Consider the following 23891-nt stretch of genomic DNA (forward strand, 5'->3'; position numbering starts at 1 on the left):
AATGCGAGTTATAATAAAGAATGACAACAGATTAACTCACATTATTCTACTGGTACGTATAGGATACCCCAGTATGGTTTATTAACTGTCCCTTAGTTATTATAATCGCAATTCTCAACAGGCAAATGCGAGTTATAATAAAGAATGACAACAGATTACTCACATTATTCTAATGGTACGTATAGGATACACCAGTATGGTTTATTAACTGTCCTTAGTTATTATGATCGTAATTCTCAACAGGCAAATGCGAGTTATAATAAAGAATGACAACAGATTTAACTCACATTATTCTACTGGTACGTATAGGATACCCCAGTATGGTTTATTAACTGTCCTTAGTTATTATAATCGCAATTCTCAACAGGCAAATGCGAGTTATAATAAAGAATGACAATAGATTAACTCACATTATTCTACTGGTACGTATAGGATACACCAGTATGGTTTATTAACTGTCCTTAGTTATTATAATATCGCAATTCTCAACAGGCAAATGCGAGTTATAATAAAGAATGACAACAGATTTACTCACATTATTCTACTGGTACGTATATTATACACCAGTATGGTTTATTAACTGTCCTTAGTTATTATAATCGCAATTACTCAACAGGCAAATGCGAGTTATAATAAAGAATGACAACAGATATTACTCACATTATTCTACTGGTACGTATAGGATACACCAGTATGGTTTATTAACTGCTCCTTAGTCATTATAATCGCAATTCTCAACAGGGAAATGCGAGGTATAATAAAGAATGACAACAGATTAACTCACATTATTCTACTGGTACGTATAGGATACCCCAGTATGGTTTATTAACTGTCCTTAGTTATTATAATCGCAATTCTCAACAGGCAAATGCGAGTTATAATAGAGAATGACAACAGATTTAACTCACATTATTCTACTTAGGTACGTATAGGATACACCAGTATGGTTTATTAACTGTCCTTAGTTATTATAATCGCAATTCTCAACAGGCAAAATGCGAGTTATAATAAAGAATGACAACAGATTTAACTCACATTATTCTACTGGTACGTATTAGGATACACCCAGTATGGTTTATTAACTGTCCTTAGTTATTATGATCGTAATTCTCAACAGGCAAATGCGAGTTATAATAAAGAATGACAACAGATTAACTCACATTATTCTACTGGTACTTATAGGATACACCAGTATGGTTTATTAACTGTCCTTAGTTATTATAATCGCAATTCTCAACAGGCAAAATGCGAGTTATAATAAAGAATGACAACAGATTAACTCACATTATTCTACTGGTACGTATAGGATACACCAGTATGGTTTATTAACTGTCCTTAGTTATTATAATCGCAATTCTCAACAGGCAAAACGCGAGGTATAATAAAGAATGACAACAGATTTAACTCACATTATTCTACTGGCACGTATAGGATACCCCAGTATGGTTTATTAACTGTCCTTAGTTATTATAATCGCAATTCTCAACAGGAATAAATGCGAGGTTATAATAAAGAATGACAACAGAGATTAACTCACATGATTCTACTGGTACGTATAGGATACACCAGTATGGTTTATTAACTGCTCTTAGTTATTATGATCGCAATTCTCAACAGGGAAATGCGAGTTATAATAAAGAATGACAACAGATTTAACTCCACATTATTCTACTGGTACGTATAGGATACCCCAGTATGGTTTATTAACTGTCCTTAGTTATTATAATCGCAATTATCAACAGGCAAATGCGAGTTATAATAGAGAATGACAACAGATTAACTCACATTATTCTAATGGTACGTATAGGATACACCAGTATGGTTTATTAACTGTCCTTAGTTATTATGATCGCAATTCTCAACAGGCAAATGCGAGTTATAATAGAGAATGACAACAGATTACTCACATTATTCTACTGGTACGTATAGGATACACCAGTATGGTTTATTAACTGTCCTTAGTTATTATAATCGCAATTCTCAACAGGCAAATGCGAGTTATAATAAAGAATGACAACAGATTAACTCACATTATTCTACTGGTACTATAGGATACCCCAGTATGGTTTATTAACTGTCCTTAGTTATTATAATCGCAATTCTCAACAGGCAAATGCGAGTTATAATAAAGAATGACAACAGATTACTCACATTATTCTACTGGTACGTATAGGATACTCACCAGTATGGTTTATTAACTGTCCCTTAGTTATTATAATCGCAATTCTCAACAGGAAAAGCGAGGTATAATAAAGAATGACAACAGATTAACTCACATTATTCTACTGGTACGTATAGGAATACACCAGTATGGTTTATTAACTGTCCTTAGTTATTATAATCGCAATTCTCAACAGGCAAATGCGAGTTTATAATAAAGAATGACAACAGATTAACTCACATTATTCTACTGGTACGTATAGGATACACCAGTATGGTTTTATTAACTGTCCTTAGTTATTATAATCGCAATACTCAACAGCAAAAAATTGCGAGGTTATAATAAAGAATGACAACAGATTTACTCACATTATTCTACTGGTACGTATAGGATACACCAGTATGGTTTATTAACTGCTCTTAGTATTATGATCGCAATTCTCAACAGGCAAATGCGAGGTATAATAAAGAATGACAACAGATTTAACTCACATTATTCTACTGGTACGTATAGGATACACCAGTATGGTTTATTAACTGTCCTTAGTTATTATAATCGCAATTCTCAACAGGCAAATGCGAGTTATAATAGAGAATGACAAACAGATTTACTCACATTATTCTAATGGTACGTATAGGATACACCAGTATGGTTTATTAACTGTCCTTAGTTATTTATGATCGCAATTCTCAACAGGCAAATGCGAGTTATAATAAAGAATGACAACAGATTAACTCACATTATTCTACTGGTACGTATAGGATACCCCAGTATGGTTTATTAACTGTCCTTAGTTATTATAATCGCAATTCTCAACAGGCAAATGCCGAGTTATAATAAAGAATGACAACAGATTAACTCACATTATTCTACTGGTACTTATAGGATACACCAGTATGGTTTATTAACTGTCCTTAGTTATTATAATCGCAATTATCAACAGGCAAATGCGAGTTATAATAAAGAATGACAACAGATTAACTCACATTATTCTACTGGTACGTATAGGATACACCAGTATGGTTTATTAAACTGTCCTTAGTTATTTATAAATCGCAATTCTCAACAGGCAAAACGCGAGGTATAATAAAGAATGACAACAGATTTACTCACATTATTTCTACTGGTACGTATAGGATACCCCAGTATGGTTTTATTAACTGTCCTTAGTTATTATAATCGCAATTATTCAACAGGCAAATGCGAGTTATAATAAAGAATGACAACAGATTAAACTCACATTATTCTACTGGTACGTATAGGATACACCAGTTATGGTTTATTAACTGTCCTTAGTTATTATAAATCGCAATTCTCAACAGGCAAATGCGAGTTATAATAAAGAATGACAACAGATTTAACTCACATTATTCTACACTGGTACGTATAGGATACCCCAGTATGGTTTATTAACTGTCCTTAGTTATTATAATCGCAATTCTCAACAGGCAAATGCGAGTTATAATAGAGAATGACAACAGTTTTAACTCACATTATTCTTACTGGTACGTATAGGATACCCCAGTATGGTTTATTTAACTGTCCTTAGTTATTATAATCGCAATTCTCTCAACAGGCAAATGCGAGTTATATAAAGAATGACAACAGATTACTCACATTATTCGTAATGGTACTATTAGGATACACCAGTATGGTTTATTAACTGTCCTTAGTTATTATAATCGCAATTCAATAACAGGCAAATCAGTTATAATAAAGAATGACAACAGATTAACTCACATTATTCTACTGGTAACGTATAGGATACACCAGTATGGTTTATTAACTGTCCTTAGTTAATCGCAATACTCAACAGGCAAATCGAGTTATAATAAAGATTGACAACAGATTTCTCTACTGGTACGTATAGGATACACCAGTATGAGTTTATTAACTGTCCTTAGTTATTATAATCGCAATATCAACAGGCAAATGCGAGTTATAATAAAGAATGACAACAGATTAACTCACATTATTCTACTGTACGTATAGGATACACCAGTATGGTTTATTAACTGTCCTTAGTTATTATAATCGCAATACTCAACACCGAGGTTATAATAAAGAAATGAACAGATTACTCACATTATTCTACTGGTACGTATAGGATACACCAGTATGGTTATTAACTGTCTTAGTCATTATGATCGCAATTCTCAACAGGGAAATGCGAGGTATAATAAAGAAATGACAACAGATTAACTCATTATTCTACTGGTACAGGATACACCAGTATGGTTTTATTAACTGTCCTTAGTTATTATAATCGCAATTCTCAACAGGCAAATGCGAGTTATAATAGAGAATGACAACAGATTTACTCACATTATTCTACTGGTACGTATAGATACACCAGTATGGTTTATTAACTGTCCTTAGTTATTATAATCGCAATACTCAACAGGAAAATGCGAGGTATAATAAAGAATGACAACAGATTTAACTCACATTATTCTAATGGTACGTACAGGATACATTACTGTCCTGGATTTATTATAATCGTTATTGATCGCGAATACTAATGCGAGTTATAATAAAGGAATGAAACAGATTAACTCACATTATTCTATGGGTACGTATAGGATACACAATTAACTGCATTATTATAATCGCAGATACTCAACATGACGTAGTTATAATAAAGAATGACAACAGATTTACATTCTTATGGTACGTACGCTGTCCTTATGCTCTTATATCGCAATTCTCAACAGAGGGGAAATGCGAGGTATAATAAAGAATGACAACAGATTTACTCACATTATTCTACTGGTACGTATAGGATTACACGTACAGTATGGTTTTATTAAACTGTCTAGTTATTATAATCGCAATTCTCAACAGGCAAATGCGAGTTATAGTGAATGACAACAGATTTACTCACTCACATTATTCTAATGGTACGTATAGGATACACCAGTATGGTTTATTAACTGTCCTTAGTTATTATAATCGCAATTCTCAATGCGCAATTCTCACATTTATTCTACTGGTACGTATAGGATTACCCCAGTATGGTTTATTAACTGTCCTTAGTTATTATAAGTTATAATAAAGAATGACAACAGATTAACTCACATTATTCTAACTGGTACGTATAGGATACCCCAGTATGGTTTATTAACTGTCCTTAGTTATTATAATCGCAATTCTCAACAGGCAAATGCGAGTTATAATAAAGAATGACAACAGATTTACTCACATTATTCTAATGGTACGTATAGGATACCCCAGTATGGTTTATTAACTGTCCTTAGTTATTATGATCGCAATTCTCAACAGGCAAATGCGAGTTATAATAAAGAATGACAACAGATTAACTCACATTATTCTACTGGTACGTATAGGATACCCCAGTATGGTTTATTAACTGTCCTTAGTTATTATAATCGCAATTCTCAACAGGCAAATGCGAGTTATAATAAAGAATGACAACAGATTAACTCACATTATTCTACTGGTACGTATAGGATACACCAGTATGGTTTATTAACTGTCCTTAGTTATTATAATCGCAATACTCAACAGGCAAATGCGAGTTATAATAAAGAATGACAACAGATTAACTCACATTATTCTACTGGTACGTATAGGATACACCAGTATGGTTTATTAACTGTCCTTAGTTATTATAATCGCAATACTCAACAGGAAAATGCGAGGTTATAATAAAGAATGACAACAGATTAACTCACATTATTCTACTGGTACGTATAGGATACACCAGTATGGTTTATTAACTGCTCCTTAGTCATTATGATCGCAATTCTCAACAGGAAATGCGAGTTATAATAAAGAATGACAACAGATTTAACTCACATTATTCTACTGGTACGTATAGGATACACCAGTATGGTTTATTAACTGTCCTTAGTTATTATAATCGCAATTCTCAACAGGCAAATGCGAGTTATAATAGAGAATGACAACAGATTTAACTCACATTATTCTACTGGTACGTATAGGATACACCCAGTATGGTTTATTAACTGTCCTTAGTTATTATAATCGCAATACTCAACAGGAAAATGCGAGTTATAATAAAGAATGACAACAGATTTACTCACATTATTCTAATGGTACGTATAGGATACCCCGGTATGGTTTATTAACTGTCCTTAGTTATTATAATCGCAATACTCAACAGGCAAATGCGAGTTATAATAAAGAATGACAACAGATTAACTCACATTATTCTAATGGTACGTATAGGATACCCCAGTATGGTTTATTAACTGTCCTTAGTTATTATAATCGCAATACTCAACAGGAAAATGCGAGTTATAATAAAGAATGACAACAGATTTACTCACATTATTCTAATGGTACGTATAGGATACCCCAGTATGGTTTATTAACTGTCCTTAGTCATTATGATCGCAATACTCAACAGGAAAATGCGAGTTATAATAAAGAATGACAACAGATTTACTCACATTATTCTAATGGTACGTATAGGATACCCCGGTATGGTTTATTAACTGCTCTTAGTTATTATGATCGCAATACTCAACAGGAAAATGCGAGTTATAATAAAGAATGACAACAGATTTACTCACATTATTCTAATGGTACGTATAGGATACCCCAGTATGGTTTATTAACTGTCCTTAGTCATTATAATCGCAATACTCAACAGGAAAATGCGAGTTATAATAGTGGAAGATAACAATTTAATGAGTTTAAAGTAGTCTACGTTTCTGTCACGTTATACTGAGTACTTCTGCAACATCCAATAAAACTACGAATACGTATACAAGTTTCACAATTGAATGATGTAGTTAGGAAATCAGACTGAGAAATAATAGACCATACTCACTATGATACTAAACATCAATCAAAAACAAAAGTTTCCTATTGTATTAAATTAAAAAGTAGAAACAAGTTTCTCCTAGACATATCCAAACATTCCTAAGGAAATATTTAATTGATAGAGAAAGTAACAAATTGCGTTTTCTTAGATTCATGAAGTAGTCAAATACGTAAGGGAAAATGTATTCCCTTTAAATTGTTTACCTGAACGTAAAATTGATCAGTTTGTAGGTTCTTGTGGATTTCTAATATCAAGGCAGACCCTGTCCTGGCGCTTAGACGGCCAGATCGATCCTTCGCCAGTCCCAGGATACCTTGCAGTCCCAGAAGGGTGAAATCATGCGCAGAGAAGTGAAACATCCTTCTGTCAGGACGTAGGGTGCCCCCGACTTTCGCCTTCATCAAGCTAACAACTTCCTTAAAATATTCACCTAAAATAATAAACATGTCATACTTATCAAATTGTTTATCACATCAGTATTTCAATATAAACCTGGTACAATATAATGGTATATAGACCTAGTCCTGGTGCAAATGTTTCTTAAAATTATTTACGGAAATTGAGAAAAATGTTTCAAAAGCAAAGACTACAAGATAAGGTGTAATGGACTTAGTTTTTTGGTATTTCGTTCTGATCTGTCTTATTCTCAAGTTAACCTATTTATTCAAATCCAGGTATTTGGAAAGTAAATATACCTCATCCTTCGGTTAAAGCGAAATTTATAATAAAAAAGTAGATGTATTCTACACCACGTGTCTTTACAGGCTTCGCTGAGGTTGCATGCAAAATTTCAAATCTAAAGTTAATTTCATTCTCGATATACTTCGGACTATAGATAGGCAGGCGACCATACAAAAAAGAGTAAACATTACATATCTTGCTTTATAATACATTTACATTTTATTCAATAAATTGGGTCTCATTTAAAATCTACACACCATTCAACTATAAAGTGTCACAGAATGTTAATATGTTAAATGTTTGAATCCCTTATGTGTGATTAACTGTAGGAGTACTCCCATTACGAACCCTAATAACCCCAAGAACTAGAACCCCAAGTACTTTGCAAGGTTATTTTCTGAAGTTCCATGCTGCACCAATGGTTAGACATGGGCTTATTTGAGTTAAGAAATGATGATCGTTTATAAATGTGCTTGTTGCAGTTAAAATAACACATCTTAATGTGTGTGTAGTTAAAATTGTTAAGAAAAAACATGAATATCATTATTTATGGGAGATATTTTAATACTCTGATAATATAATCCTAATTAGGTTTTGTAATGTAGTTTTGTTGAATACTATTCCATTCAATAAGTCACCATTAGATATCCATAACTGTAATAAATGTGTTGATTAGAAATATTTCTAGAACACTTCTAAAACATAAGTCAAACCGTTATTACCCTCCAAATATCTAATCTGTGTGTCCGAGCCCACCGAAGCCGCTCTCAGATTTTGTTCGGCCAAGAAAGTTATGGGTTGTGGGTAGATTTTGTCCGTCCAAGCGGGGAGAGGAAGTCCTTCTTCGACCTGTCGGAGGATAAATACTGATGTTAAAATTATATGTTGAAATGTTGAAACATACAACATATAATAAACCAATGTTGTCTATTACGATTAAAATTGTTAATTCAAATTTAATTATCGAAAACTGATTTTAGCTTATTGGTTCTCAAAATTTATCAAAGTACTAACGGTAACTAGAAGCTTTCCACGTAATTTCTTCTTAAATAACAGGTACGTCACAGGCATATCCTTTATAAAAGGCATAATAAATACTCCTGATAATAAGTGATGGCCACTGAACATTTTTTTAATCTCCTGATCCGATTATGAATAATTGTAACTTAAGTTAGAGTAATGTTTTTGGAACTCCATCTGAAGGCGAAGAATGAAACATGGTTTTTGTGGGTACCAATGAAATACTAACATACTTATGCATTATTCCATAATATTTTATTAGCGACAAAAACTGAATTATTTAAGGCAAGTGTGAAAATACAATATGATGGAGCCCTATGATAATTTTAGTCGGAAGTAGATCTATTCATGGTGAATATTAATTCAGTCTTCGTGGACAAGAGGTACAAAATTTAAGAAGCTGTTTTTATGTATAATATTTTCTTTGTTATATACTGATTGTTGTTGGCTTGCTCATTAGATTTAGTCACAATTTGAATGCACAATTTAAGTATATTGTTATAGATTTTACTTTATCCTTTTTTGTATAGCATATATAAATTATGTATGTAATAAATAAATGTTTAGGCTATGAGGATAGTAAACCAAGATCCCATTAGTGCTTGGTGTACTATTTTATGTTTATTGTTTGTAACAATTTCACTAAAAGCTTTTTTTCTATTTTGAAACCATTATTGTTGAATGCTAAACATTTATATTCACCAAATCGACATCCACATTGAAACTGAGTTTATTTATTCTACATAAAATATATACTTCACATACTATTGCAATATGTAAAATTTACATTAAAAAATTGAAAAGTAGATGATATTGCTCTAATAAAAATATTGTAAATCCACAGTACAATATATAGTTTTATAGAAAAATACCAAGGTTTTAATAAAGGAATAGCAATAATTTTTGGGCAACCTCTTTAAACTGTACCACACTAGTTCATTATGAGTTGTTATAAAAATGATTTAAAAACAAGCGAAGTTTGTCAAGAGGGTTTATTCTTATATTAGACTTATACTATACATGTTTGACTACCATACAGAACATACCACTGTGTAAATAGACTCCCACATCATGTACATTGCCACCCAAACTGACTCAGTGCTGTTAAGTGCGAAATCAATCCCGGTGTAAGGTTTAACGAATTCAAGTAAATCGGTAATATTACGCTGATAATCATGTAGGAATCTTCTTACAGCCGTCTTCCAAACTGCTTGGAGCTTCGGACATCTGTAACTATTCTTGACGTATGCAATCTGAAAAATATATTACAATCGGTTAATACTCAAGGTAAGAGAACGCCACACCATATGACTTTGTTAAGTTTGAATGCAAAAATGTAAATCTATATAACTTATTTCACTCTCTTAAGGGGAGTCTATGCTGCCAATGTTAATTTGATCAAGTTTGTGTACCTTTTTCTAAAAAAATATATAAGATATCAACCTGTTTTTTTTGTAGTTACTTTTATTAAGATTTTGACCCGGGGTTTTTAAGTTATTAAAAAAATTAGTATGGTTAGGATTTTTTTTAAACACATTAAAAAAATTACAGATTTGTTTGTAAAAAAGCTGTAATAAAATTTTTTTATGAGAATTGTGCTAAAAGCCCGCGTCAAAGTGCGCTCCTTAATTTTCCCATCAAGTAAAAAAAATGTAAAGATATCTTTAGTGGTTCCTGAGAAAAAGGTACATAAGTGGAAAAAATCTAAACTTGTTGAGTTTGACTCAACGGATTTGCATGAAATTTGTTTTAAAATAAATAGGAATATATTTAAAACTAAATTTAGCAAAAAAATAAAAATTTAAAATTTTGACCCAGGGGGTCATCCGACTCCCCAATGTCCTGTGGACAGATAGACAGACATGAAATATAGGGAAAATGTTTACATCCTTCCGGCAGACAAAGTAGATTTCATGGTTGGACATACAGCATCATATAACTCATTTTTGTCTATAAAGAAAATGTACTGATGAAATATCTTTCCCGATATCTTTCAACATTCAAATATTTTCAGTAAGTTAGGTTTTATGACAGTGTTCAAATAACAGTTCCTGTAAGCTAGCGAGGGTATTGTAATAAGGGTGCACTACAGTGAAATGAAACCTCCGAATTTTCTCACTTTCTCTAATCTATTATATTTTCTTTTTGGTCTATAAATGAAAGTGTCACTTTTAAAATCTCACATTATTGTACACAGTTTGGTTAGAAACGTATTCATACAGCAACTTTGTTGCATCATGTTTACCTATAAAAGTAATGTAAAAATATAACGCTCAACCGTATCACATGGAGTGACATGCACCATCATCGAAATCAGTGTTCCTCATATATCTTGTAGCTTCATGTACAATTTATATTAGTCATTTATGTTTTGAGATATCGCCCAGAAAGTACGTCCCCTTCGCTGGCAGCTTCCAATAATAAAACTAAAACAAGCATAAATCATGGAATCTTTTGAAGCATCTAAAAAGTTTAGTTACTACTTTTTTATAAAAAAAAATAAAAATAAACAACACCACGAATACGGAATGCGTGCAGAGAATCCATTGAGTACAAACCTCATGACGATCCACATAGACAGGGTATATAGGCACAGGTTGCCAGGGTAGATATCCATTTCTCATCTGGGAGCCACGGGCAGGAAATAGCCCTGCCAGGAACTGACTCGCGCTCATCAAGCTTCGCTGATACAACGTGCTGTTGGCTCGGAAATCCTCCTGGCGGTATACCTCTCCCAGGAATCCATCGTACAAGGAGCGGAACTTCTTTCCAAGCAAGTAAAGTTGCATGTGACCTTTCTGAAAATAAAATCATCGTCTTTTATAAACATTAAATTGTCTGTAATTCTCTCCACTAAAAGCCAATATGTTGGGTAGAAGGAATTACAATTCCTTTTAAATTTCAGGTGAATAAGTATTGATTATTCTATGGATATATGAGTAGTTCTGGAGGAAGCAGAAGTTTCAAGAGCATACATTTAATCAATGCAAAACTTTGTAATAAAGTATAAAAATAATACGAGATTACGCTAGAATAGCAGTGGACTTAATTATAGTTAATATCGATGACATAAGCGAGTACTCGATCAGAACAATGGTGTAGTAGTTAATGGTGATTTTCTCCTAGATGGAGCTGTGGCAGACAGATTCAAGTCACACATAGGTCTAAATATTAAAAGAGAACTATTTCTCGTATTCCAGTAAAATGAAGGAGCACTCATTCCTGTCACAATGGGGACCTTTAGTCCACCAGTTCAGCAAAATGTTGTCAAAAATCTCGGGAAGTTCCTTTTCGCCAAGTAAAGTTCAAGATTAGTGTTGAGGAAACTTTAATGAACGCAAGGAGAGAAATAAATGCAAGCAAACAGAATGCTCTAGATTCCAAGTACGCGGTCCTCGGTATAGACTCTTCCAATAAATGCCTCCAGATAAAGCACTGGTATCTTAAAGAGATATTTTGATAGCAACCACAACTCCCTCCTCACCAAGTGTAGTTGGAATTGGACATCCAGTAAACTCTATAGACAAGTCTCAGAAAAACTTATAATCTTTTAGGGATTTGTACACATTTTTTATTCAATGTCTGCTTAAACACCTACTACAGAAGTTAAGTAATAAGACAGTCAAATACGTAAAAAAGTACGTCATGGGAGCTTTGTAATTTAATTACGTTCTGAGTGGCAGGTTATTTATTATTGCAAATATGCAATAGATAATCTCTATTTTCTTTGGTTTGACAATTACTTGACTGTCCAAGTATATGATTACAGGCTTTTACCACAATACCATTCGTGGATGGTATGAAGTGATCTATGAACTTCAATAGGAGTTCTATGGGAGATGGAGTGGAATAGTCCAGATTTAATATTTGACAGCTCATAGAGTATAACTAATCAACACATCTGGATTGAAAGTAACTGTTCTCTGCATGCATGGACAGTTCTCGGTAACCCAGTACGAATTAAAAAATTTAAAAAGTTTTAAATAATTTAATTCATTGTGTAAACTCTTTTCTAAAACTGTTCCTGAATTAGTGAAAATAAAAAACGTTATAGGAAACACATTACTTGTTAATAGATACATTTAAGTAAGCTCCTACTTGCACATTTTTTAAGTTAATGAACCAATACTATACAATAGAAAAAAGAGGTAGAAAAGTCCAGAACACTGCAAAAAGAAGCCTTGAAGCATAAACATGAGTTATGGCACAAGATTTCTTTAAAAATATGACAGTGAAGGTTTTAAATTGAAATTTAGGTTTTTAAAGCCTGAATAAATATACAATGTCTAGGCAAATGATGACATAAGACAGTCAATTATTTAAAAAATAACCTAGGAATTGTCAAATTTATGTTGGTTATAATATTTTTGAAGAATTAGGTCATAGTATTGCAAAATAAAGTGAGAAGAAGATAAGGTAAACGTTGTATTTACTTTTTTAATTTCAAGGAAAGTTAACATTTTATTTTGTGCATCCTCGACATTTCTTCTTAAACTTACGATATATAATCTTCGTAATCTATGGATATTTTCCATAATTTTATTACATAAATCGTATGAATAAAATAAGAATCCAATTTAAACCATATAATTAAATTAAATTTAAGTTCACACTTACTTCTGTGAGTTCCATCCATCCATTAGGCCAGTAAGTGGTATTCAAGGCCTGATATGGGCTTGTCGGATAAGCAAATACAGGACCTCTGCTGCCATGGCGCGTGAACTGGAATATGGTTACAACTAATTAATTGCTATTTTCTTTCATGACACTATACAAAATATAGCAGATTGTATAGTCTGGGAGCAAAGAGTGAATTTCTATTGTATAAACACACAACGTGGTTTTCTTGTAATCGGCAGAGGAATTTTGCATCATTCCAAAGGTGAAATTTCAAAGAAGTATTAAACACCTTTAGTGCGGCTCTACCTCAAGTTTACTTAATAGGTAATTAGTTTAGGTCTAATTAAACAGAAATATTAATAGGATTTCTGCCTCAGTAGGTGATTTAAAATACTGTAAAATAACTTTCTAGTAGCGCTTTTCATGTTGATACAAAGTTAGAAGTAGGCCACACCATTTATCGTAACAGGCTTCGCTGAGGTTTATGCAAAATTTAAATCTAGCCCATTTCAATTCTCGAGATTTCCTGAGATCATGCAGATGTTATGCATGAAAGGATAGAAAAACAATCACAAAAAATGAAGTTGACGCCTAAATGACGCATCATACAATTAATAGAAACGAAGTTTCATGCAAAATTAAAAAGTTACATATACAAATTTCCTTAACATATCTTGCCACATGATACTTTCAGATGTCTGTTCATTAAATTGGCTTTTATATCAGCGTTTAAAAAAATATAAGCCTACACACCAAGTCACTACAACATAATACCATATACCAGACTCTGCAATGAAAGGAAGGTGAACTTGCAGCTAAACTCAAAATTTAATGAATCAACCCTTCCAACGTACCTACGTTATGTTTACAAAACAAGGTTGATCCACCGTGGCTAGAGACCGTGTCTATCACATCGTAATTGCACTCAGTTGTGTACCTGATGAGACAACGAGACTACTACTTCACCAATTTATAGATTCTTCAGATCTCTTCAGACAAACATGACTTCAAACATTCCTCGAGTCAAGTCTAAGACAGCGTGATATACCAGACGCTGCAATAAAAGGTAGGTGAACTGGAGCTAAACTCGATATTAAATTATTAAATAATGTTGTATGGGGTAATGTAACATGCATCAATCTCTTATTGGCGTATTGAGTTTGGTTATCAATTTATTTATTCTGCTATTTTCTCGTTACCATCATGGTTGCTCATAAGATCAATGCAAAAATTTTTGCTCAATGTTTCTCATACGTAAATGAAGCTACGTGTACAATTTTAAATCTATAGCTGAGTTCGTTTCCCTGATATCGTACGGACAAACAGACAGATAGACAGACTGACATGCAGGCAGGCCGACAGAGATGAACAATTTCCAACCCACGAGTGATAGACTTGGCTAAAGATCAGTCAAAAAGACTTAATACAAAACGATAATTGTTTTCTCAGATCAAATTTTTATAGCTAGTACACTTCAGACACAAATAGACTAATATTTATATCACCATTAGATAACGAGACTGAAGTTTGCCACTTTTATGTTCTGTAAATGGCAATCTGTAGCTGGTTTAACATTTATTTAAGTACTTGACGGTTAGTTTTTATAAACTGTATGTCAAGCTAAAAAATTCGGACTGCGAAAAATTTTTTAAATATTTTTAACTCTTTTCATACCCTCTTATTGATACTTCCATCAGAACTAACGTGACTGCCGATTGATTCTTTTTACTGAGTGAAATTTATCCATCGATTTCATTAAAAACTAGGTTGTGTACTTCTACAGTGAGGATTGGCTATTGGCTTCTGGACTAGCATGGTTGACGGTGATGTGGTAAAATAAGCTCTAACTGTAAATTTTTGGTATCTGCAACGTTTATAGGCCTATGTTTCTAATTATTTTATAAACATCTTCTCGACTTTCTAAAGTATACTATGAGAACAGACACAAGATTAACTACTTGTCGGTAAGAATGTTTATAATCAATGGATGATCACGGATATGTTTCCCTTCTAAAGGACTAACAATCTTGAAACACATTGTAGTGAAAGATAGATTTATTGTACATAATAATGATTAAATGTGTTTTTACATAATCATTTCAATAAACTTACAACAATCACGAGCTGCAATGTTGGTACTGCTCTGGGACCATGTATGTTGGTAGCACTGTCGACATCAGGTTGAGACACGTCTGTCAAACCGTATAATATCAACAGGACTGCCAGTGTAGGAACACAAACCCAGAGCAATCCTGCCGACATTTTCAATATGATAAACGAGTCTTTACAGAGTTTGATGTTATTTTTAACTGGAAGTAGAGACTGATGTAAAAGTAAAAGATAGAGCTACAATTTTGTCAGATAAGCGTACACTGTAATAAATAACTAGTAAGTCCAATTTACACCATGCACAAGATAACAGCTACACTTTCTTGCGTACAGCTGAATTACACTGGATTATAAAACTAGGAATTTAAAAAACTCTAGTATATTATAAAATACTTATAATATTATATTCATATAGAAAATATATATTACTACAAAATTGAATTAATTTTCATTGACACATTATAACAGCATATTTAAGAATATACGACATATGATAAATAATTGTGTGTGAATATGCGTGTTTGAAAGAAAATAATATGTTCTCGAATACGTTTACTAGAGAGTGAAAAAGTCCACTAAATTGCAGAGCAAAGTTAGTGAAAGTAATATCAATAAAATATATTAATCTGAAATCCATTTGTGGATTTAAAAACACTGGTTGAAAATCTTCTTCATGTAACTTGCTTGCTCCTTACAAAACCTAATCGTGAGACGGAGTAAATAATTATTTTTTGTTCTCTTAAAATAAAAAGCTTAGACCCTGCACTTAGTCCTTAAAGGACCTTAACGCTGCTACGGACTTAAGTGTGAGGGTACGAGCCGCCTCCTGCAAAGTCCATGAGGAAGGATTTAGGGCAATAGTCTCAGTCATGTCTCCTCGGAAGAAGTTGAAGCTAGCTCTGAACCAATCTCAGTCAAAGCAGGCAGGGGGCGGAATGTCCTTACTTCTAGACTAGCAACATCCCTTAATACTTGGGGAGCCCCACCAACAGTCATCTCCCGCAGTAGACTAGACCTATCTATCTACCCTTTCATCCCAGAATCTCAACCTTACAGTTCACAAGTGATATGCCATTCCTGGACATCCATTAGGTTGCCCAGATTTAAGTGACACATCGGTTGTTGCTGAACTCAGCGTAGGTTCAACTGGAAGGTAACCAGCCAGAAGTTAACATTCCTGGAGAGGGAGTGAATGATAATATAATGTTAAGTGACTCAAAAAAATTCATTAATTCACAAGATATTTAATAAGAATACGTATATTTCAATTGGAATAACGAGTAAAACTGATTAAAAATTAATTTAAGTTTATTAACATCCGAGACGTCCTATTCAGAAGGCAATAAATTATTTAATGAACATATTAAGTGAAAGTTACCGCAAACTTATTAACAATTTCTTGTAGACTTATCTGTGTGAGGTTCATTATATGTTTATTATCAGTTTAGTAAGAAATCAATTGCACTTCTTTGTCAATAGCTAAGCGATTTAATGAGAAAGGAAAGTATTGGCGAAAATAGTGTTTATATAATTCTGTACAAATTTGGATACTTTCCACTCGATCATAAGATTTCAATTTAAAGCATTTTTTGAAGGAAATAGAAGTAAAAAACTTTATGAACAACCAAACAAGGCATTTAGTATTAATTGTATAACAGATTTCAGTAACTTTAGTAGACATTTAGAGGATATAATATAATTTAATGTATTTTATTCGTAACTAAAACAACATTTTGCAAACTTAAATTTTAATGCATTTTACTGAGGTGTATTTAGTTATACTCATCTGTATTATGCTGCTTCAATGTTTTTTGTAATCTTAAATATCATATAGTAATAAGTATCATGTTGGTAAACAAGAGTTAAAATTAGCAAAAACAATCTTGAGTATTGAGCTAAAGAAAAAGTCTTATCAAACTGGCAACACTGTAACTCTGACAAGTATTCATTTGTTTAGCCAAATATCTGATCAACAATGAGTTGTAATTTCACTAGTCTATTATTATGAAGTGAGTTCTAAATAAATTTATAGCAAAGCAAGATTTTGATATGCGTTCCAAACATGAGTGAGAACAGTTACAAGCAACGTTATGCAATCAAATTTTGTTTTAAACTTTGGTGAAACGTTTACTGTAATGTTTGAAAAATTGAAGAAAGCTTATGGTGACGATACTTTGTCGAGAGCTCCAGTTTTTAGATGATATAAATCAGTTTCAGATGAACGGTTCAGGAAGACCCTCGCTGTGGAAGACTGTTATCGTGACACAAAAAATAAAAGACTTATAAAAATCAGATTTGGGTTACATGATCAACGACTAACTACAAAAACGATGTAGACAACTTGATTTGAACCACAAGACATGTTTTTACGGAAGGATTACAAATGATAAAGGTTTGGGCATAATTGGTTAAAAAATCTAACTGTTGAACAGAAAGACAAAAAGAATGGAAGTTTATTGATATTTTCTTTTTAAGAATTCAAAGAGATGCTGGTTTCCACGGTGATGAATCCTGGATTTTTGAGACCCGAAAAAAAACTTTAAACAATGGCACAATTAAAATGCACCTCGTCCGAAAAAGGCAATAATGAGCAAATCTGCGTTTTGCTCATTTTTGCAAAGGACAATTGCAATAAGCTCATTTTGTATAGAAAATCTACATAAAAGCGTTATTTGCAGGCATTAGTGGAATGCATAGTTATTTAACCGGCTATCTAAAGGTTTCAATGGTAAACCTGGCACGTTTATCTGCATTTATCACTTTTGATAGTTACCCAACTAATTAAGTCTATGGTTGGTTACGTTCCTAAGCTGCAATTCATCGAGATACTTTTTGTAAGTTAAGATATAGATAATGCTAATAATGCAAGTTTTACATTTCCTGGTAGTTGTATCCTTGGATCGTTTGTGAAAATACAAGTGCATTTAGTCCTAATATGTCAAGAGGGTTTTACTTTTTTTCAACTGTGGCGGTGTTGGTGCTGGCAGTGGCTCATAAGCAAACAAGCGAGCCTTTTCCAGTGGATAAAGATGTTTTCAACTCAACACCAACCAGTCCTACCAACACAACAGGGACCCGAACCACAGCAACGTTGCAACTTGTTATTGTGGTAAGCATTGCATAATTTTGTTTAAACTTTAATCGTATCTTAGAATTTGCCAGTTGAAAGCTTCTTAAGAAGCTTAAATAGTTAAAGATGAATAACTCAAATCTCAAGAATCAAAACAATTCGAATTATCTAACATATCTTTAGTTAATGTATAGGGATGTTAAGGGACTGTATGAAAATCTCCAACTGCACAAAACCTCGAATAAAAATATTCAAATTATCCAACTTTTACTGTATCTCTGTGTTTAAATTTACCATTTAACCTACAAAAAAATAAACTAAACATTATAAGAAATACGTAAAGTTTGCAAAAGGCCGAACTTTTATAAAAAGATCCTCGATATTTGTACAAAGTTTCCTTGAACTTCCAAGGGAGATTTTAGGGTCAGCGAGTAAAAGAGTAGCCTGCCTCCCCCCCTTCTTCCTTTTTACGTTCTTTATTTTCCTATGATACGCTCTCGTATTTGTTTATTTTTTATGTTTCCTATAGATAGTTTCTAAAATATTCTTGTATTTTCTTAATACATTAGGAACTAAAGGAATAGCAAGCATGTCCTTTCATAATTTTATAACCAAGTAATCTAAATGTTTAATTATTTTGTTACCCAAAATCTTGAGAATTTTTGTATACATAAATGGTACTAAAATTTGTTATGTTACAAATTAATATCTTTTTGAATTAAGCGACAACTTACAAGTAGTGTACTCATAGATTTGTTTCAGGATTACAACTTTTAGAATACTCTCCAACTTTGTTTGGATTTCCTCCTTTTATATACTGTAGCTTATTAAGGTAGTCGCACACAAACCCTTGTAGTAAAGCCAAGAAAAAACATGGTAGTGCGTAATAGAAAATGAGATTTCTTATAAGTAGAATAAATAAATACTACCTAATATATCTTTGTTCACGTAGGGACCGCCGCATAAAGATGTTTGAATTATCCAGCTTTGACTGCCTCTGTGTTCGATATTAACAATTGAAACCCCAAAGAAAATAAATTAAGAATTATAGGAAATACGTTATTTTTACCAAAAGACCGAACTTTGATAGAAAGATCCTCGATATTAGTACATAGGTTCCTTGTACTTCCAAGGAAGATTTCTGTCTTTTAGGGTCAGCGAGTAAAAGGGTAGCCTTGCCCCCTCTACATCTTTATGTTCTTTAGGGTCCTTTGACACTAAACCCCTTATAACCAAGTAAGCTAAATACATTTTACAAATTATTTTGTTTACCGATATGTGGAATTTTTGTATATATAAATGGTACTACAATTTTATTTTACAAATTAATATTTTTTTTGAATTCAGTGACTACTTACAAGTAGTGTACTTGTAGGATTTGTTTAATTTGTTTCAGCATTACAAGTTTTAGAACACTCTTCAGTTTTGTTTGGATTTCCTTCCTTTATATACAGTAGCTTATTATGGTAGTCCGACAACTCGTAGTTGAGCAAGGCAAAAACATGGTAGGGCGTAATAGAAAATAAGATTTCTTATAAGTAGGATAAATAAAAACCACTCGTTTAAAAAGTATTGTGTATTTTACTACAACCGCACGTTCAGCCATATAAAATACTATATTATGGTGATATTTCTAGTTCACTCGACACGGAAGCAGAGGACCTGGGTTTGCCTACCCGACCAGCCCATACCAGCCTCAGGATACCACTTACTGGCCCAACGGTTGGACGGAACTAACAGATGTAAGTCTGACCTTGAATATTAAATTACATAGAGTGTTTTTGCTTCCAATCCTTGCACTACTCGAAGTCTTTCATAGGGATCAACATTTCATATCATAATAGGTAAGTTACTGAAGAAGTGTATCAATTTTTGCATTTGGTATGGTAAAAAGGGTTTATACAATGTGAATTATGAGTTACGTACCTTCCGCTCAGTGCAGCGTCTGAAATATGAATCCTGAGGTCCACGTCCAAAGAGATAAAAAAAGTCAGCGATTAAGATGTTAAAATCTCCGACGATTCGCATCGTTTCGACATCAGAGACGAGCAGCAGGATGTGCTGACATCAACAGGAAGACTGCTGAGAAACCAGATAAAACTATGCAGTTTAGTCTGTTATAGTGGTCGCGAAACGCAAAAGGAGTCAAGTCCCTGAGGGTGTCAGAATTCAGACGCTGCACTAAACGGAAGAGGAAATGGAGGTAAATCCAGCTTAATTACATTGTAAAGTTGATTTGATTATTAAACCTGGCTGAGCCCCAGAACACGGTGGCTTACCCAAATGTTTTGGTTGTGTCGTCCATCACTTGAGATACGCCTTTACCATTTTGTTCCAACATTCATCTCCATTTATTTTGTAAACATTTTATTTAAAAATCAGTTAAATCATAGAGTAGTTGTTTGTAATTATTGTGGTTATTTCTAAAGTTTTAGTAAAAAACCCCCTAAGTGCATGTTATTATTTCGCGTCTTTTTAAAAGTATTTTAAAGCATTCCATTTTTGTAATACGTGATTATTATGTTTTTATTACATTGTTTATGCAGTATATTTAGTCCGCATCTATTTAACCCACAAGTCTTCCTATATGAAATCCGTTTTCATTCAAGTAATTATTTCACTAGCATAAATTATTTATGATTAGTTCCATAAAAAGTGTTCCTAAACATTTTCTTTTCACTTCGGACAAGAAGTTGGAAACCTATTATTCTAGTCCTAAAACCCTGTGTAGGTTAAACTGGAAGCCCTAAACAATCCAGAATTGAATCCAATTGAACTTTTGGGGACATTGAGTCAAATTTATAACACACAATTATAAATGGTAGACGATTATTTAGTGATTTTACTTTCAGAAAGGTCACTTGCAAATGTACACACTTGGAAAGAAATTTCGTTCCTTGTACGATGGGTTTCTGGAAGAAATATACAGCCCCAAGGACTTCCAGGCCAACAGCACTCTGCTTGAACGGACCATGATGAGCGCGAGTCTGTTTCTAGCGGGATTGTTTCCTTCTCGTGATCTACATTTGTATAACACATATTTTCCCTGGAATACTGTGCCGATATATCCTACCTACAAGGATCACCACGATGTAAGTATTCAATAGGAAGCACAGTATTTTATTGCTAGTTAAAAGTCACAATATTTTATACATCAGTTAATGCTAAAATATTCACAGTCCTGTTTATTGAGTTAAAAATATTAAAAAGTAATTTAGTGTTGTTATAAAAATTACACGAAAGGTGGTGAGATACTTCATTATTGAAGACTATCATAGAGCTTTGCAAGCCCATCTCTTAGGCTCTATTTTGCCTTTATTGTTGAGATAGGTAATCATTTATAAGTCTTCTCGAGTGGAAGTTACCGAAGCAAAGTTTAAAAATGCCAAGTGACGATTATAACCAAGTAATCCAGGCTATTTACTTGAAATATAGAAGTCTATACGTAGGAAGATTTCCATCGTGGTATATGATGGATGTAAGAAATATTATAAATTATTGGCTGTGCGTGTACGAAGCATATCATTCGAGGGACTGCAATTTCATATTGCCTGTCCGTCTGTCCGCACAATATCTCGAAAATGATATGACCTATACAATTTTTCATGAGCTTCATTTCTATATGAGGAACATAGAGTTTAATGTTGGTACATGGGATTTAGCGATAGCGAATATTTTTCATTCGTCTTCTAAGTAATCCAGATTGCAATGATAACATCGTAGAATAAATAAATTTAAAAACAAACTTTTGTAAAATCAAACGATATTTCAACATGACATGTCTTATTTATTTGGTGCAATGAAAAATAATAGAATGGAAAGTGAATTACGACGTTTTACAAAGTAAAGTTGCAAGCATTAGCTATCCTTCACGGTAAATGCATATACCCGTTATAAGGTTTTTTTGTTTATTTTACACATGAAAAATCCATCGTCATACGCACTCAAGACTTCACCACAGCTATCCATCCTGAAGAAAAGGGTTGTAACCAAAATACACTCCCACTTTGCTTGATTCTCAGGGCAACAGTTAAAAGTGATCAGTCCTTAACATGTCTACGCAGCATTCTCAACACAACAACACTACCTACTCTCCGAGCTACCTGCGCATTCACCTGCTTCAACGTAAACCTGATGCCTTTCGTAACACAAGTCTCACCGAACTCATTTCTCGTAATAAACAACCAAACAAACCTGAAAGCAGTATGCTCACATCGGAAGACCCATCACTACATCCAAAAACCGAACAACAGGCACTCTAGAAATCATCCTACCCTGCGAATGTTCACTACACCACGAAGAATTAACACTTATAAACACAATAATACCATGTGGTTCCAAAAAAACCCTGACAACTATCAAATAACACATCTCCTGCCCATTTATTGGTCAAAATTTCACTCCATAACTATATTACCCCTCGAATCGGAAACAAGACAAGAATTCCAACACCTCCAAGAAACCTTAGATGAAAAATGGACCTTATCGACACCCACCTACTTCGTTCACAATCTACAAAGACAACACCACTTCCAGCTCAAACACGACGACAACAACATAGTAAACAACACGGAACTCATTTTGCACATTTTATTAGCCTGGACTTCTATATTAACAGTACTTCTTTTTATAGCGCTCTATTTCATCCACATTAACAACATCAAAATAAAATTCCTGAAACCTATAGTACATGAACGAGACTACCCAATGGATAACCTAAATTAGACAATAAGTACGATTCGTAGGTAGAATCGTCATTAAGCCAGGGGAATGTAAGACATACGTAATTCTTAGTATAACAAAACTTATAGAATCAATGTACAGATAGTTGCTGGAAAGGAAGTCTAGTATTACAATTCGAAACAAACATCTTCCGGATGTAATTGGATACACACATCCGCCCAGACACCGACGATGAACAAACAGGAATGCTTGTTTAAGCAGCGGAAATGCTTATTTCTAAAAATCATGCGACGATGTAAGAGACCCAGTCATGCTGATATAAACAATTGTTACTCGTCAATTACGATGGTGAGATTTGGCATAGGCATGGTCAGGAGAGCTGGCAGGGAGCAACGTCAAAAATCAGGAACAACGAGGGAGATGAAAAAGTCAGAGCGTCGATTCGGGAAGCCAAGTTTCGGGAGTGCCAGTGTTTGTGTGCGGGGAAAAATATTTTAGGCGAAATAGTGGCAAGTGCAAACAAAATTTAAGTTTAAAAAAATCTTGTATTTAAATTTAGGAACGTAATATTATATATCAGGATTAATTAATTAATTTAATATGTCTCACTTAAAACTTCAAGGTACCTGTACCTAAAGTGATAAAAAGAAACGATTATCATGTGTAGAATCAAATTAATAGTTTAATATTGAAATTAATATTTTCCTATTCCATATACTTTATGTAAAGGTTCT

General features: G+C 33.2%; 2 protein-coding genes across 3 annotated transcripts in view; one reads left to right on the forward strand and one right to left on the reverse strand.

Annotated features, from left to right (window-relative positions):
- The window catches only part of LOC124361535 (testicular acid phosphatase homolog), a 29184-nt gene extending 13572 nt beyond the window's left edge, over nucleotides 1-15612 (reverse strand). The window contains exons 1-6 of the mRNA XM_046815599.1: nucleotides 15408-15612; nucleotides 13293-13397; nucleotides 11234-11473; nucleotides 9722-9928; nucleotides 8378-8504; nucleotides 7178-7404 (exon numbers count right to left, since the gene is read on the reverse strand). Of these exons, the coding sequence (XP_046671555.1) occupies nucleotides 7178-7404; nucleotides 8378-8504; nucleotides 9722-9928; nucleotides 11234-11473; nucleotides 13293-13397; nucleotides 15408-15557 (1056 nt within the window). The 5' untranslated portion in view covers nucleotides 15558-15612. The remainder of the gene's footprint in view (nucleotides 1-7177; nucleotides 7405-8377; nucleotides 8505-9721; nucleotides 9929-11233; nucleotides 11474-13292; nucleotides 13398-15407) is intronic.
- A 2638-nt stretch (nucleotides 15613-18250) lies between these two features.
- Nucleotides 18251-23891, forward strand: part of LOC124360767 (testicular acid phosphatase homolog) — a 28678-nt gene continuing 23037 nt past the window's right edge. For both annotated transcript variants that reach the window (XM_046814646.1, XM_046814645.1), the window contains exons 1-3: nucleotides 18251-18513; nucleotides 20112-20216; nucleotides 21327-21566. In XM_046814646.1, the coding sequence (XP_046670602.1) occupies nucleotides 18340-18513; nucleotides 20112-20216; nucleotides 21327-21566 (519 nt within the window). In that variant the 5' untranslated portion in view covers nucleotides 18251-18339. The remainder of the gene's footprint in view (nucleotides 18514-20111; nucleotides 20217-21326; nucleotides 21567-23891) is intronic.

The sequence above is a fragment of the Homalodisca vitripennis genome, chromosome 4, assembly GCF_021130785.1.
Source record: "Homalodisca vitripennis isolate AUS2020 chromosome 4, UT_GWSS_2.1, whole genome shotgun sequence".
Classification (NCBI taxonomy): domain Eukaryota; kingdom Metazoa; phylum Arthropoda; class Insecta; order Hemiptera; family Cicadellidae; genus Homalodisca; species Homalodisca vitripennis.